We start from the raw sequence: 13,924 nt of genomic DNA, 5'->3' as shown, positions 1-13,924 counted from the left end.
CCTTTGAAGTTACATAACCCAGGTGTCCCTTCCAGGTCCAGTTGTATACTGGTTGCAGGTCTGAACAAGATTCAGGTGTGTGCCATTCCTCCCTCCTTTGGCACTCCCTAGCTGGAAAGAAACCCAGGTGCATAGGCAGAAAGGGAATTGCAGTGTGAAAACTACTGGGTTAGATGTTTTGGGAACTGAAAGCATGGAACATATCCTGGAGTGCACTTCTCCTGCAGCCTTAATGCAGTCACCTTGCCCTTGGGGCTTCTGAAGAAGTCATCGTGCAAAATGCATGTGAGGTTCTGTTCTTGCTTTGTTGATGCTGTATTGCATTGCAGACAGTCCTACTCAGCTCTCTGCCTACATGGTAACCAAACCAACTTGGCTGTGTAAATAAACACCCATTTGCTCCAATGCTGTTTGAAAATGTGCTTTTCCATGCCTCAGATTGTACTTCATGGAGTAATTTGAAGAGGCTGCAAAAATCTTCAGATAATGATTGTATGTCTCTTTGAAAGTGTAAGAAATATGCATAAAACCTAAAAGGTGATGTGTACAGCAACATATGTTAGCTCAAACTACATGGACCCAAAATAATTAGTGTTCGGGGGGGGCAGAGGCCAAATTTTGCCACAGGCTTTATTCTTCTCTCAATTTTCAGTGATTGTAGGTTATAGCTAACCATCTCTCAAAAGGGTGTGGTTAACCACAGTGCTGTAATGTGAAAGAAACTTCAAAGCAGCAAAGATAAGCTATGCAGTTGCCTTAGGCTTGGGAGAGACTGAGCTGAAATAGGAGTTGGGCTGAGCGTATTAAAATACACTCCTAAATTTGAAAACTGCAACCATCAGACCTTGTGGACATCTTACTAAATCATTTAGACTGAAGTGCTGAGTACTTACAATATATCAAAGCTGATCTTGCTTTGATATACTTTAATGGTGTTTAAAGAAAGACATGACCGCTCTTTAGTACATCAGTGTAGAGTAAGAGGTTAAAACACAGAAATACCATCGTTGCCTGTTTCTTTTGGAGCTGTCTACCCTAAAATCTGTAGTTATTTATTTAATAAGGGCATTATCATTTCACTGCAGTAGGAGTTATTCAACAAGGACCTCGGTTACTCTCCATCCCTTCTTTGCAAAAGTGAAGTCTGTTAGTGTCTGCTTTTGATGTCAGTGTTGGGAGAATAGCAATGCGACAGACCACTAATGCAAGAAACCTGAAATCTGTTTTTGTTATCAAAAGCTGGAACTACTGGGTAGGAGGTCATATGACATCGTTATTGCCAGAATAATTTTGGAGTCTCCTACATATTTAAAGCAAACCTGGTTTTAATAAATAAATACAATTTATAACAAGTTTTGAGTGCTATTTGGTAAGGCTATATTCAGCTGCACTAAAATACACCCAAGTGTACTGTAGTTAATTATATTTCTCTTATCCATTCTGTAATATCTAGGGTTGGCATGTTTTTGTTATGATTTGCCATTTTTATGTAAGAGGGGAAATTAAATCTCCTTGAAGATAATCCCAGCTTCAGTTTCTTCTCTTCTGCCTAATCCTTATACTATTGGCTCTTCTTTTGCAATTTATTGATAATTGGCAGAATAATTATTAGTGTGTCAAAGAATTGGCTAAACATCATCCAGACTGGCTGTTTTTTATAAAGTCAGTATTGGAAAGGGATTTTTGTATAATGGGGCTCAGGGAGTGGTGGTTATGTCTATCATGGCTGTCTTTATGTACCATCTGTGCAGCATTTTAGTCATCTCTCCATACTGGTATCTGGTGAAAAAGGAGTGACTGTACTTGTTCCAGTGGGCTGCCATTCCTGTCACCTTCTTGAGGCACTGTCTCCTCTTCTGTGAAAACTGCAGGAAAATATGAGTTTAACTGGAATTTTTCCAGGGCTGTTAGGGAGCAAATATGCGTGTTCCCCAGCCAGGAACCCAAGAGAGGGAGTCTGCAAGAGGCTGTGGCTCCCTGGGGAGCTCAGATTAGTAGCTGGGTCTCTGTACACATCTGTTTCTCAGCCCAGCACGTAGCAAGCCATTTTTCATCGTGAACTACAAGTAATTCCACAGAGATTTTTCTAACATTAGAGTAGATTACAAGCTTATCAAGTACTTGGAAATATTAATTCTGTTCTCTTTCATTTTGAAAATAACTTGATGCAAACTTCATTTAACAGCATTTCAGTCAATCTATATATAGTGTGAGATTTGTTTTCCTTTTAGTGCTTGCTATTAATCTGCTGGGCCATGGCAGTTCGTGTTGACACTTGTAACGTGTGTTTAAATCAGATTGAAATAGAATTCTGTAAGGTCTTAGTAAGAAAATTATTTTTGGTTGCTCACACCAATTTACTTTGAGCTGATGTTTCCTGATGGGTTTTGAATCATTGTGTTATAGTAAAAGATTATGGTCTTTTAGCAGCATGTAATTATAATTTCCACCAAAAGCAAATATTGTTGAGGATGTGAAAGAATATGAATTTATGTACAGTAGGTACACTGATCAGAAGGGGTAGAACAAGGTTATATTTACATTGGCAGTTGTCAGAAAGAAGAGATCGCTTCAAAGAAATACAAAGATTAAATTTTACATTATTTGGCAGTTGTACTGTTGGTTTTTCGGGTTTTTTTTCTGGTACAAGTTATGCAGTAAATTTCCATATATAATCTTGAAAATGTTAATAACAGTGAAAAGACCAACTTTATGGAATGTTAAGTACAAAGAAACATCTGAAAATAATTTAAAGGATATAGTCTCATGCCATCTAAAATTTGGGATACTGGAGAGGAAGGGGTGAAATTTTTAGCTTCTCTCTTTGTAGAATTACCTGACAGAGTATTTGAGCATGATTCTTCATTATGCTAATTTTCTTGTCTGTTATCATGTAGCCAAGTGCTACAGCTAACAGATGGAGTAATTAAAATTCCTAAGAAAAGGTAAATCCTGGTACTGTAAAAAAAGCAAAACTAAAACTGCAGAATATTGAAAATGCTTTTGTTTATGTTTTGTGCCTTGTCAAAAATTTCAGATATAGCTGTACTTTAAATACTAAATTAAATGGTTGTAAGGTGTGTAATGCTTTGAGAAAATATATTTTTTCCTGGCTTGGTCAGAGCTGAGATTTAGCAGATAAGGATTTATACACCTTCTCAATCACTAATTTATTTCAGTCATTTGGAAATGACTGCGTCTGTGGTTACATTGCTTTAAAACAGATATAATTCCCTGCTTAAACAAGGTTGTAATGATAAAAATCAGTTAACAATCTTGAAACCTGACAATTCTGCAAAAATGTGGAACAGGTATCTTGAAATAATAAATAATCCCTCTACACTATAATTGCACTTTTTTCTTGACAAAGAAACCTGGTAGCTGTTTCTGTGTAAGTTAGTTACCAGTAAGTGTTATTACTGACGAAGCTGTCAAGGTCCCAGTATCCTTATGAAGAGCCTGTTGTCTTGCTTTTTTGTAGGTATGCTTCAGAAATCCCCTTCAGTTGAAGATTTTGTGGATGCCCTTGTTTCAGACTTAGACCATGACTTCGAAACATTTATCATGGACTCATAACAACAGAACTGAATTCCTTGATGGAAGATTGCATATGTCTTCATAACTGTGGATGAAATATTGTTGTGACTGGTTTTGCCTTTGGTGAACACTTTTAAGAGTTTGACTGTTCATGTTGGTGGAATGGTAATAAATACTTTCGTTGGATCACCTGGTTTCATTTTTGAAGGCAGTGACTGTTTTCCATTGCACAGGAGCTTAAGCATGAAATTTGAGAGAACAAATCCTCTAGCAGGTACTGTTAGAAAATTTGATCTTGTTGGAACATCTGAGTAAATGGAAATTGAACTCGTCTTCAGGGTGACTGGAGGGGTATGAATGGTCTTTTGGTACACACATTCCTCTTGATGTTATGGCCCAGAACTGTTCACGCAGGTCTTTCTCATGTGCTCATGGATTTTCTTTAACCTTGTTTGACCATATTTCTTGTAGGAGTCCTGTGGTAGGGAAAAGCAAGTTGTGTTTGAAACAAAGGGGAAATTGGAAAGAAAGAAGAAGTGAAAAACTAGGAGCTGTATTTGAAATAGGGAACAGAAAGATGGGAGAAGTAGATCTGTAGTCCTACAGGTCTGCAATGGAAAATTTTAGGGTGAGGAGGAAAGAGATATGTTGCAACACATAAAAGAGATATAGGAGTAAAATAGGTACCTACAGATGATCTGATCCCTGCATGTTTGTTCACATGGAGCTTCCTTTTAATGATGAGTGGACAAGTTTGGGGAACTGTTCAAAGTATAGGAGGGCAGGTTTTGGAGGGGAAACAAAATAATTCAAAACAAATATGTTTTTCCAGGATAGGCTGGAACAGTTTAAGGTAGCAGATTATATAGTGGATAATGAACAAAGGGAATGTTATCAGTGGGTTTTTCTTTTTTCCTCTAAGTAAATTATGAAATGGTATTTGAGAATGTTTTGGAAAAAAAAAAAAAAAGAAGAAAACTGGTGATTTTTTTCTGTAGGAATTGTGTTGTTTAGAGGTCCTCTGTAGGTTGTTATAAAAGGTATCGTAAGTGTTCTGCTCAGTGGAAATGCAGTGAAAGAAGCAAGAAAGGAAGAGAACCAAAGCTGAGAGAAGAGGGCAAATAACTGGGAGAGAAGCAAGTAAAGGTAAAAAAAGCCCAGCCAGAAAAAGTGGGTGTTTGGGAAGGGATAAATAAGAGTGAGAGGTGATTGGATGATTTGCCCTCTTTTTAGCAGTCAGTACAATAGGGTATTGTTTGATGTTTTACCCTATTTTTTTCACTGCCTGTTTTTGCAAGGTGGAAGTTGCCTTGTGTGAGTAGCATTGTCATTCTTTCAGAGCTGGGTTTAGACATTTTCACATGCTTTGATTAAATCATAGTGGGTGCATTTTCAGACATGTACCACAACCAGGCTTCCGGCTTTCTCCGCTGGCTGACTCCATTGTGTATCTGCAGTTGCTCCCTAAGAGCAAAGAATGAATGGTTTTACTTAACAAACTAGGTGGGGATTTTGCTGTAAGTAAGGTCATTAAAAAACCCACAAGAACTAAGTGTCAGTTTAGGTGTGAGTAAAAACACACTGTGAAGATGGGAAGGCCTGTAAAGTATACAATAGCTGATGAATGTAAATTTAACAACCCATAGCAGTGTATTTAATGGAAGTATATTTCAAAGGGAATTCAAGGGTGTTGCTAAGGGAGCCTTGCATTGTTTGTTGCCTGGGTTTTGTACTGGAACAAACTAACAATTATGTTTATCTGGAGCTGGCACATGTTGAAAGATTCATTGTGACAAAAAGAACTTAGCAAACGGAAATCCTCTTGCTGACATGGCTCTGGAAGCACTGCGGTAAAGAAAATAAAGCATCATAATTGGCGGAATAAGCAGAGCATTTACAATTAAGAGATTGCCCCTACATTTTAATTTGAAAGAAATTCATGTGGTGTTGGATTTAGTGTACAGACACCTCTTCAAACTATATGTAGTAGTCACATTGTTTAATGCTCATGGCTGCTATTACTTCCTTAATTCATCATCTGATTTGATCCTTCTGCAAACAGTCTTTTCAAGGTTTTATCAGAGTGGCATCAAACAATATCTTCCTTATATGAAATCAGATAGCAGCAAAGAAAGGAAGAAATTCTTGCCTTTTGCCAGAGCATGGTGGATTGCAACTTATTGCTCAGATTTATAATGTGTGGGATATCTGACAAAGATGGGAGCTGGTAGAAAAATACATCTCAGAATGATGGCTTCAGGTTCTTTTATGAAGAAACTCTGTTGACTCCACTGATTTTTTTTTTAAATGAAATAACCTTTGAGGATTGAACAGTAGACGTGATTAAGCCTCTAGAGAACGTATGATACCACCACTATGAGGCTTACTACAGAAAGGGAAATATTATTCTAATTTTTTTCTCTTTTTTGATAGTGTCTAAAAATGCTTCCAGCTGTTCAAATGTCTGATGCTTTTTCCCTTCTTTTTTTTTTTTTGCTTTTCAAGAGACTTTTATTTTCCAGAAAATAATGTGTACTCTCAGTAACGTGAGACCTCTCTTGTGGCCAGCAGTGTAACTCTTTGTAAATGTAAAAACCACTGTAATCCTTTACCAGCATTCCATGCTTTCCCACTGGGGCTGCTGAACCAGCTATCCAAAAGTTTGGCTTATAGTACTGTAACTCAGCATCATGCTTTTGATCTGAAATTTTACAATGTTTTGGATTTTAGCTGCCATGGAAAATAAGTAGTGAACATCTTCAGAAGAAATTATACCCTTATGCAATCCTGAAATAATAACACATAATTACAACACATCAGAAAAGCACAGGTGGATTATGTTTGGAAGTCTGAGGTGTGAACTTTGCTTCTTTTTTTTTTTTTAATGTTTGATGTGATTATTTTTCTGATTCACTTCAGATAGACTGAAATACTGTGTAATAATTACTTTCAGGTGACATAAATGCAGCTGGTGTTGCATGGAGTTCTCTAAACACCAAATATAACAGGAGCAAAAGGCAGCAGTTAAAAAGGCAGGGAAGAGAAGGGAAATCAGGCAAGGAATAATAGACTATAGATTAGAAACTGGGCATGGTAATGGGTTGATACAGAAGCAAAATAACCTCTTGAGTTAAAAGCTTGGGCAGAGTAAAAGAGGGCTTTCTTTCCACAGCAGTAAGTCTAAAATGGAAGTTACAGCACTGTCAGTAACAGAAAAGGCAGAGGTGTTCAAAAATGTTTCTGCTTTGTCTCAGTGGAATGCCAGATGGAAGAATTCATATCATATGCTGATAAAATCTTTTCTACAGATGTTAAATAGCTGCTTGCACAGCTATTTAAAAATAAAAATAAAATAAGTGAATATGTCAAAGAGAGCTTAGTCTTATAGATGACACTAAGATGGAAATGAAGAGATGACTGTAACAGCAATATTGATCACTCAGAAAATATGTATCTTAGTCTATCAGAAGATTAACAAGGATGATACAGAAGCACAAATTTGAAAGATTGAGCATTGGTCTGAAAACAAACGTTTAGCAAGAGCTGGTAGCTGAAATTAGGCAAAGTTGCACCTGATTTCTAGTTTCTATTTTGACAGCAGGGACAACATATGAGAAATGGTTCTGGGGTTGACTGATCAGCACCAGAAATGTATATCAGAGCTGGACTGTTTTCTGAAAAACATGCCCTAATTCAGATTAATTCAGAGAAGGCCTATAGCCTCAGTTACACCAGGGCAGAGCCATCTTTTCTGGTCCTACAAGCTGTGAGTCAGGAGAGTGTCTTTGGAAGGAGGTTTTTCCACGAGGGTGGCAAGTCTGTGCTTGCTGGATAACTGTCCTGCTGGCTTCCCCTTCTCTTCCATGGAGAGCTGGAAAAGCAATGTCAGCCAAAGCACGTCCTCTGCTTGCTGTGAAGTGGGAGGCTGTGTGTGTCTGCTCCTTCAGATTGCTTCTGGGTTAAGTCTTGGAGATTTTGTGTTCCCAGAGCCAGGCATTTATTTGCGTGCCGTTGGGAACAAATTCAAGTCGGCACTTAATCCTGGCAGGTTTGCAATGTACCAAAAGGGGAGTATTACATTAAAATTAGAAAAAATTCAGGAGTTAAAGAACTTGAGAATTGAAGATGCATGATAGCAGAAAGCAAGCACACAGATTTCCTTGGGAGAAGGACCGTGGGAGAACAGCTAGTGTGCTCGGGGAGGAGAGGGAAGGAGATAAAAGATAAGGAAGTATAAATCAGCACCAGTAGGGCTGTCTGTCGGCCCTTCTGATCTTCCCCAGGCTGAGATTTGTTTACTTTCAAGTCCGCTGCGGCTGCTCCTCAACAGCTGGCACGCGGAGCTGCACGGGTGTAGGAAATCAGTACAACTTTTTGTTTGGAGGAAGCATCCAAAAGATCTCTTGGAGACAAACTACTTACACCAGAAGCAAAGTGGTGTTACAGATCTGACAGGATGACTGGTTGGCGCTCTGCTGCTGTGTAGATTTAAAAGCACAGAGAGAAGGGAGTGGGATGCCTCTTGCCAGCAGCTGCCAAAGAGCCTGTAGCTTCTAAGGCAGCTTGTAGGTGGCTAAAACTTGCCATTCTGGCTGCCTTCACTCTTGATTAGAAGCAACAGACATCTTCAAAATGGAATATATCCTACCAGTCCAAGGATGGGGATGAACCAGCTCTTTTATGTGCCCTTGGTTGCTCCAGTAACTAGAAAGAGAACACAGATGGCTGCAATAGAAGTGTCAGGAATCCTGGTATCAGTTCAGAACACCCCAAAACACTAAACTTACTTTTTTTTTTTTAGCTTTACAGTTTTTCAGTTGTCAAATGCTGCCATCATTTACTTTTGCTGCCTGTCATACATGGCTGAGTTCATGTGTCATTGACAGCATCATGTAGTGCAATATTAAAATAGTCACAGAAGATGCTCTTAATTAATCTTCAGGACCTCTTGGGTTTTATGAAGTGCCGTTTGGCCGTTGTCCCTCTGACTCCTTACAGCCCTTTCACTTCACTCCTTAGACATTTCCAAAGGCCCCCTTCTCTGCCTACTCTTACAGCTGCACTGGGACATGACCCAGGGGGTAGGAGGAGGGGAGGGATGCTTTGGGCTGTGACTGACCCGGGGGTTGTGATCGTGTCAAAGCAAAGTGGCAGCATGGCAGGTTCTTCCCATCCTGTTGACAGCTGCTGCTGCTGGTGCCCATTCAGCCTGGAGTTTGTATCATGCTCAAAGAGCATTTTTCATCCACCTTCCCTGCGCTGTGGAAAGCTGGGCCTTGGGAAGTGCCCTGAATGTGATCCACTAAGAAGGTAAGTGTTGCCGAGCTGGGCCAAGTTGGGATGGATGAGCCCCTTTAGGTTATAGGCCACAGGACAGCAGCTCTCAATATTCTGCAGGCAGCTGCTCCTCATGAATTATAGTAATTAATTTATCAGGTGGGTGTTTGAAGGTGCTTGTCCCTTGAACATGATCAGAATCCAGTGTTTGGCTGTTTGCAGCAGCTCTTAACCTCATCAAGCTGCTCTGGCATACTCACAGCAGATTAGCAGGGCAGTTATTAAAAATAGTCTGTTTATTAATGGTGCTCTTCAGAAGTAGCCACAAGGCTCAATCATACCCTACTTTCAGTATTTAAAATACATATGAAATAAAAAAGGTGTGTAAAATCAGAAGGGCTTGCTGGTTTCACTTTTAGTGCACACTCCTACCAGACCCACTTTTCTTCCTCACAAAGATGGAATCCAGTTAACTCATCTTGCAGCTCCCTGCACAGAGGCAAATCCTCATCCAGCATAAATTTCTGTAGCCCAAATGAAGTCATTAAAGACCTGTGTTATTTATACCTGTTGAGTGTTTTCCCCCAAGGTCATTTGACAGCATCCCAGCTCCTGGGTAGCTGAGCTGCAGCATCTGCTGTGGGCAGCCAGGGGCTGTGTGGAGGAGGCTGAGCGACAGCCTGGGAGCAGAGGGGTGTCTTCAACTTTGGGCAGCTGATAGGGCTGAAGCCCTCAAATGGCTGCATTTCTTCACATGATTTTAGAAATGAAAAATGCATCAAAATTGCCTTGAATGCCTTGGCTTTCAATGCTTCTGACATACAGATGTGCTCAGTTGTCTGCAGTTCATTTCCAAGGAGAATACAGTTGTAACAAAATCATTTTATAAGAGGGCCCCAGGGGAACACAAGTGATAGAGCAGCTTTTATAACATACTCAAACTTCTATAAAACTAATTATATGTGTTATCAAAATGATTCATGCTAGCCAGAGTAAATCCTACTCTTTACAAATGAGAGTTGAAGTGACAGTTCACTGTCTCTTAACATTTGCACAAATACATTGCCTTTTCTCCCTGTGCTGTCACAGGGAGGTTGAGGAAGGAATTCCCCAAGAACTGGAGGTGCCATTGCAAGAAAAAGGCAGTGCCATTAGGGTCTGTAACCTCAGCTGACGGTGACAAGGTAAGTTCTGACCAGACCTGATTCCTCACCATCACGGCAAACTTTCTTCTTATTTCCTGTAAGTTTAATTTGTTGTCTTGCCCTGAAGCCTGCCCAGCAAATGTGTCCCTCATGCATGGAGGAGTGCCATGTGTCTGTAGGTATTGCTCTCCCTGAAACTATTTAACACTGAAGGTCTTTTGCAAAACAGTGCTGAATTGCTGGCGGTGCTTTCCCTAAGTAGGGATTTAGATAACTTGTTCTACTTAATCAAATTAGCTATCTTTGATTTAATCTGGTGTTTAAGCCAAATCCCCAAGACAAAGTGGTTTTAATAGTCTGTTCAGTTTGTAATCTGTTTTCCAAGAAAATCAGCTTTTATTTTTTTTTTTTTATTTCTGACAGTCTCAAATGTACATGAAAAACTGATGTAGGCTGGCTGAGTACAGGGAAATAGTTTATTTGACATCCAGCTTCTTCCTTTGTGAGCTATCCCATTTTCCATGCCTTTCCCTTCGTCTGTCAGAAGTGTCTCTCAGCTGGTCTGACCCCTCTGCCTCTCTGGCTATAGCCTGTATTTTTTTTTCTTCTTCCCTGATTCATGTTTGTTTCTCATCCTATCTTGCATCTCCATCTTTATTTGATTTATTTGGAAAAAAAAAGAAGTTTTACAAAGTAAAGTGGGTCAGTAAAAGCCACAAATCCCTCTTCTAATAACTCATTCTCTGTGTGTTGGGAGCCTTTGTGCCAGCTGAGAACATTTCACATCCCAGTCACCACACCCTACGGAAAAGGTCACTTCAGGGTAACCTCTTCAGAAGCACAGGATTTGCTGAGGCAAACAGGACCCTTGAGCTTTGCTCTTCCTTTTCCATTATGCACCTGGGGGTTTAGGCTGGAGCAGAGAGGCTGTGTACCTCTTATCCATGTCAGGACTGGGAAAGGTGACCCTCAGCTCACACTGTGCTCACCCAAAGGTCCCTCTGGTGCTCCAGCTGTAGGTGGAAGATCCATCAGTGCTCTCACTCAACTAAAGGACACGGGTGTGAAATGCTGCATTAGCTCTGGACCTCCTAAACAGTGTTTTAAGGGCCAATGTCAGCATGGGGCTTCTGTGATTGTTGAGAGACTTTGTTAAAAGTGAGCTCCTGGATAGTTTATTTATCAAGACCTGGAATGACAGTTGCAGTATGAATGTGAAAATGGGAGAAATAGGAAGCTGGAGCTGCTGGTTTAGCTGACATCCTAGAATTCTATTTTATTTCTCCCTGAATGTTGGGGAAAATGATGGGGTAGGTGAAAAGTTTTTATTTTCTGCATATTGGAGAAAATTCCTTGTTATGCCAAATTATCAAAGCCAGTTTTGGTCCTTCCATTTGTACTGCTGCTGCTCCTTACCACCTTCCACTGACCTGAAATCAAACCTGAGGAAATCCTCCAGATAAATTTACCCTGTTTATACAGACTTACCCATATCCCATCTGAACCCAGGGTGTTGCTCTCCAGCCCTGCCATTCTGTTGGTGAAGCTGATGCTGGGAGAGACAAATTCTGTCTCTGCAGGCAACTCATTCTCCCACCTTTTATTTGCCTTTTTCCTATGCCTATACCATAAATACTACAGCCTCCTGGACACCGATATTTGTACTAAAAAAATAACACAAACAGAACACAAATAGAAAGGCCGGCAAGTGTCTGGCAGGGGCGATCTGTCTGTAACTTCTCTCTTCGTTATTACCACTCTAAGCAATTTAAATGTGCATAAACCAGCTCGAAGTGGAAGGAAGCTCTGAATCCAGCATGACCACTGTTTGGAAAAGAGTAGGTGTTAATATGCCCAGAGGTCATCTGGGGCTTGTAACATCTCTTGGCAGGGCCTGTGGCAGCCAAACTGGTATTTTCTTACTCTTCAGGAGTGCTGGGGTGTTTGGCAGCAACCTCTACACCTCACTCCACTTTAAGGATCACCATCATTAGGGCTGCTGAGCTGCCATCTCTCCTTCAGGGACTGGAAGATGTCCATAAAAAATTGGGCATTGGTGATGCTGAGGGGATGAAGTTGTTGATAATTGGTGGATTTTCTACAAGAGGGCTGTCCCTGGGTGTTGGCCCAGCTCCTGCTCAGTGGAGACTGGGCCTGCTCTTGCTGCTCAGCAGCACAGCAACAAAGTCCCAAGAGTGTTTATGCCTTCCATGGCTTTTCCTGTTGGCCTGAGTCTAGCATGCCTCTTCTCTGTCTCTCAGAAAAGGGGTGCTGAGGTGACAATAGTCGTTGGCTGGCACAGCTGGAAGTTTACAGTATTTAAATCACAGTTCCAGGTCTGAGTTCCGCACTCAGATCCTTAAGATGGGATCAGCCAGCATAGGAGGAGGTAATTAAAGGTCTATTACAGCAAGCTGGTCCTGATGGAGCCATAGTGGTCCTGGTGGTCCTGGTGAAGCTGCTGCAGGCAGGCACTCAAGTCACATCCTCAGCTGCCTTTCTGAACTCAGGGATCAGCAAGTGTGTTCTTATGGGTTGGTTTGAACTGAAACATGTATGGCACAGCTGTGCTCATTCAAAAAGGAATTAAGAAAGCTCTAAAGAGGGAATTAAACCTTGCTAAGACCCACCAAGACAATGTTGAGATCTTTTATTTTGACTGGAAACATGTAAATCACCTGCATTCCTGACTCAGAGTTACTTAAAGACTGCTTTCAGAAGCGTTTATAGAGAGAGAACCCACTGTCACTGGCTTCATACGATTCCAGATGGCATGATACAAATTTTACTCTTTTCTAGGATCTGTTTTGTACATCCTGCTTTGCATCTTGGCTTTTCTTCCCCTTTGGCATTGCTGATGAATGTTTCGCTTTCCCATGGCTTCCACTCCTCAGTGCTGCACTGAGTTGGTTGCCAGCTACACCAGCTCTCTGTACTGTTTGGAATCCCCCCTCCTTGTCCAGGTCAGCCTGAGACTTTGCTTTTGCTGAATTAAAGCTTAAGAGGAGACTGGTGTGACACACTGGTGTCAAGGGACCCAGCCCCCTCCCCACTACTGCTTTTCTGCCCACTGTGGCCCTTGGGAGGTCTATCCCAGTATCCAGAGCCCCATCTCCTGCCACAAGCTGCCTGAGGGTGCCTGAAGCTGCTGGGCCGAGCCATGATGCAAATCCCAGTAGGCTAATGCCAACCTGTGAACAAATGCCATAGAGATGTGTGGGGTAAAAGGGATCAGTTCTGTGACAGGGGAGAGCAGCAGCTCGGCCCTGCCAGGACCTTCCCAGTCACAAAAGCCAGATGTGGGTTGTGACCTGCCCTTGCTCCAGCCTGGGCAGTTCAGGGGCTGCCTGGCACAGACTGCTCCTTGCAGGGAGGTGTCCCAAGCCTTCCTGTTCTGTAGCTCTGCCGAAAGCAAACACATGGCGAATTAGCCTTCCACGTGTTGCACCAAATTTGGGGGCGAGGCTGGGCTCATGTGATTTACAAATCTTTCTGGGCTCCTTAACTTTAAAATCATTCCTGTTACTACAATTTTTACATCCACACTTCCTCTATCTGCAGCTTTGCCCATCCTTTGCTCATCGCCTTTGAATTTGGGCTTTACAAGGCCAATCACAGCTTCACACATCATTTTCTCCTCTTGAGTCTCTTCCTGGTGCACTCTTTAGCTTTTCCAGTGGTCAGTGTACCACAGGGACTTCTTTATCCTGTCTTGAACTTGGGACTCTGCACAGAGCTCTCAGCCAGGAGAAGCACCTTGGTGCCCACTTTGTGAATGTTGCAAAGAGATGATGGATCCTCAGCTGGGATTCCCCAGCAAAAAATCCCCATCCAGAACAACACTGGAAGAGCTTGCACATGGTAGTGGCAACATTTTCAGACGGTCCTGAATCTGGGTTTCCATACACCACAAACTGATGGATTAATTGCGGACAGGAGTACATCCTTCAGCTGCCAGAGGTCCA

The 13,924-nt window shown here is 41.5% G+C and overlaps 1 protein-coding gene across 1 annotated transcript in view; it reads left to right on the top strand.

The window, feature by feature from the left end:
• LOC121662613 (mitochondrial intermediate peptidase) overlaps window positions 1–3,723 on the top strand; it is a 68,453-nt gene extending 64,730 nt beyond the window's left edge. Inside the window, exon 19 of the mRNA XM_042023976.1 lies at window positions 3,482–3,723. Within this exon, the coding sequence (XP_041879910.1) occupies window positions 3,482–3,576 (95 nt within the window). The 3' untranslated portion in view covers window positions 3,577–3,723. The remainder of the gene's footprint in view (window positions 1–3,481) is intronic.
• Window positions 3,724–13,924: the final 10,201 nt, after the last annotated feature.

The sequence above is a fragment of the Corvus kubaryi genome, unplaced genomic scaffold (genome assembly GCF_017639235.1).
Source record: "Corvus kubaryi isolate FWS band 111438036 unplaced genomic scaffold, C.kubaryi_AGA036_p1.0 37256, whole genome shotgun sequence".
NCBI lineage: Eukaryota > Metazoa > Chordata > Aves > Passeriformes > Corvidae > Corvus > Corvus kubaryi.
This window is presented reverse-complemented; position numbering and strand designations above follow the sequence as displayed.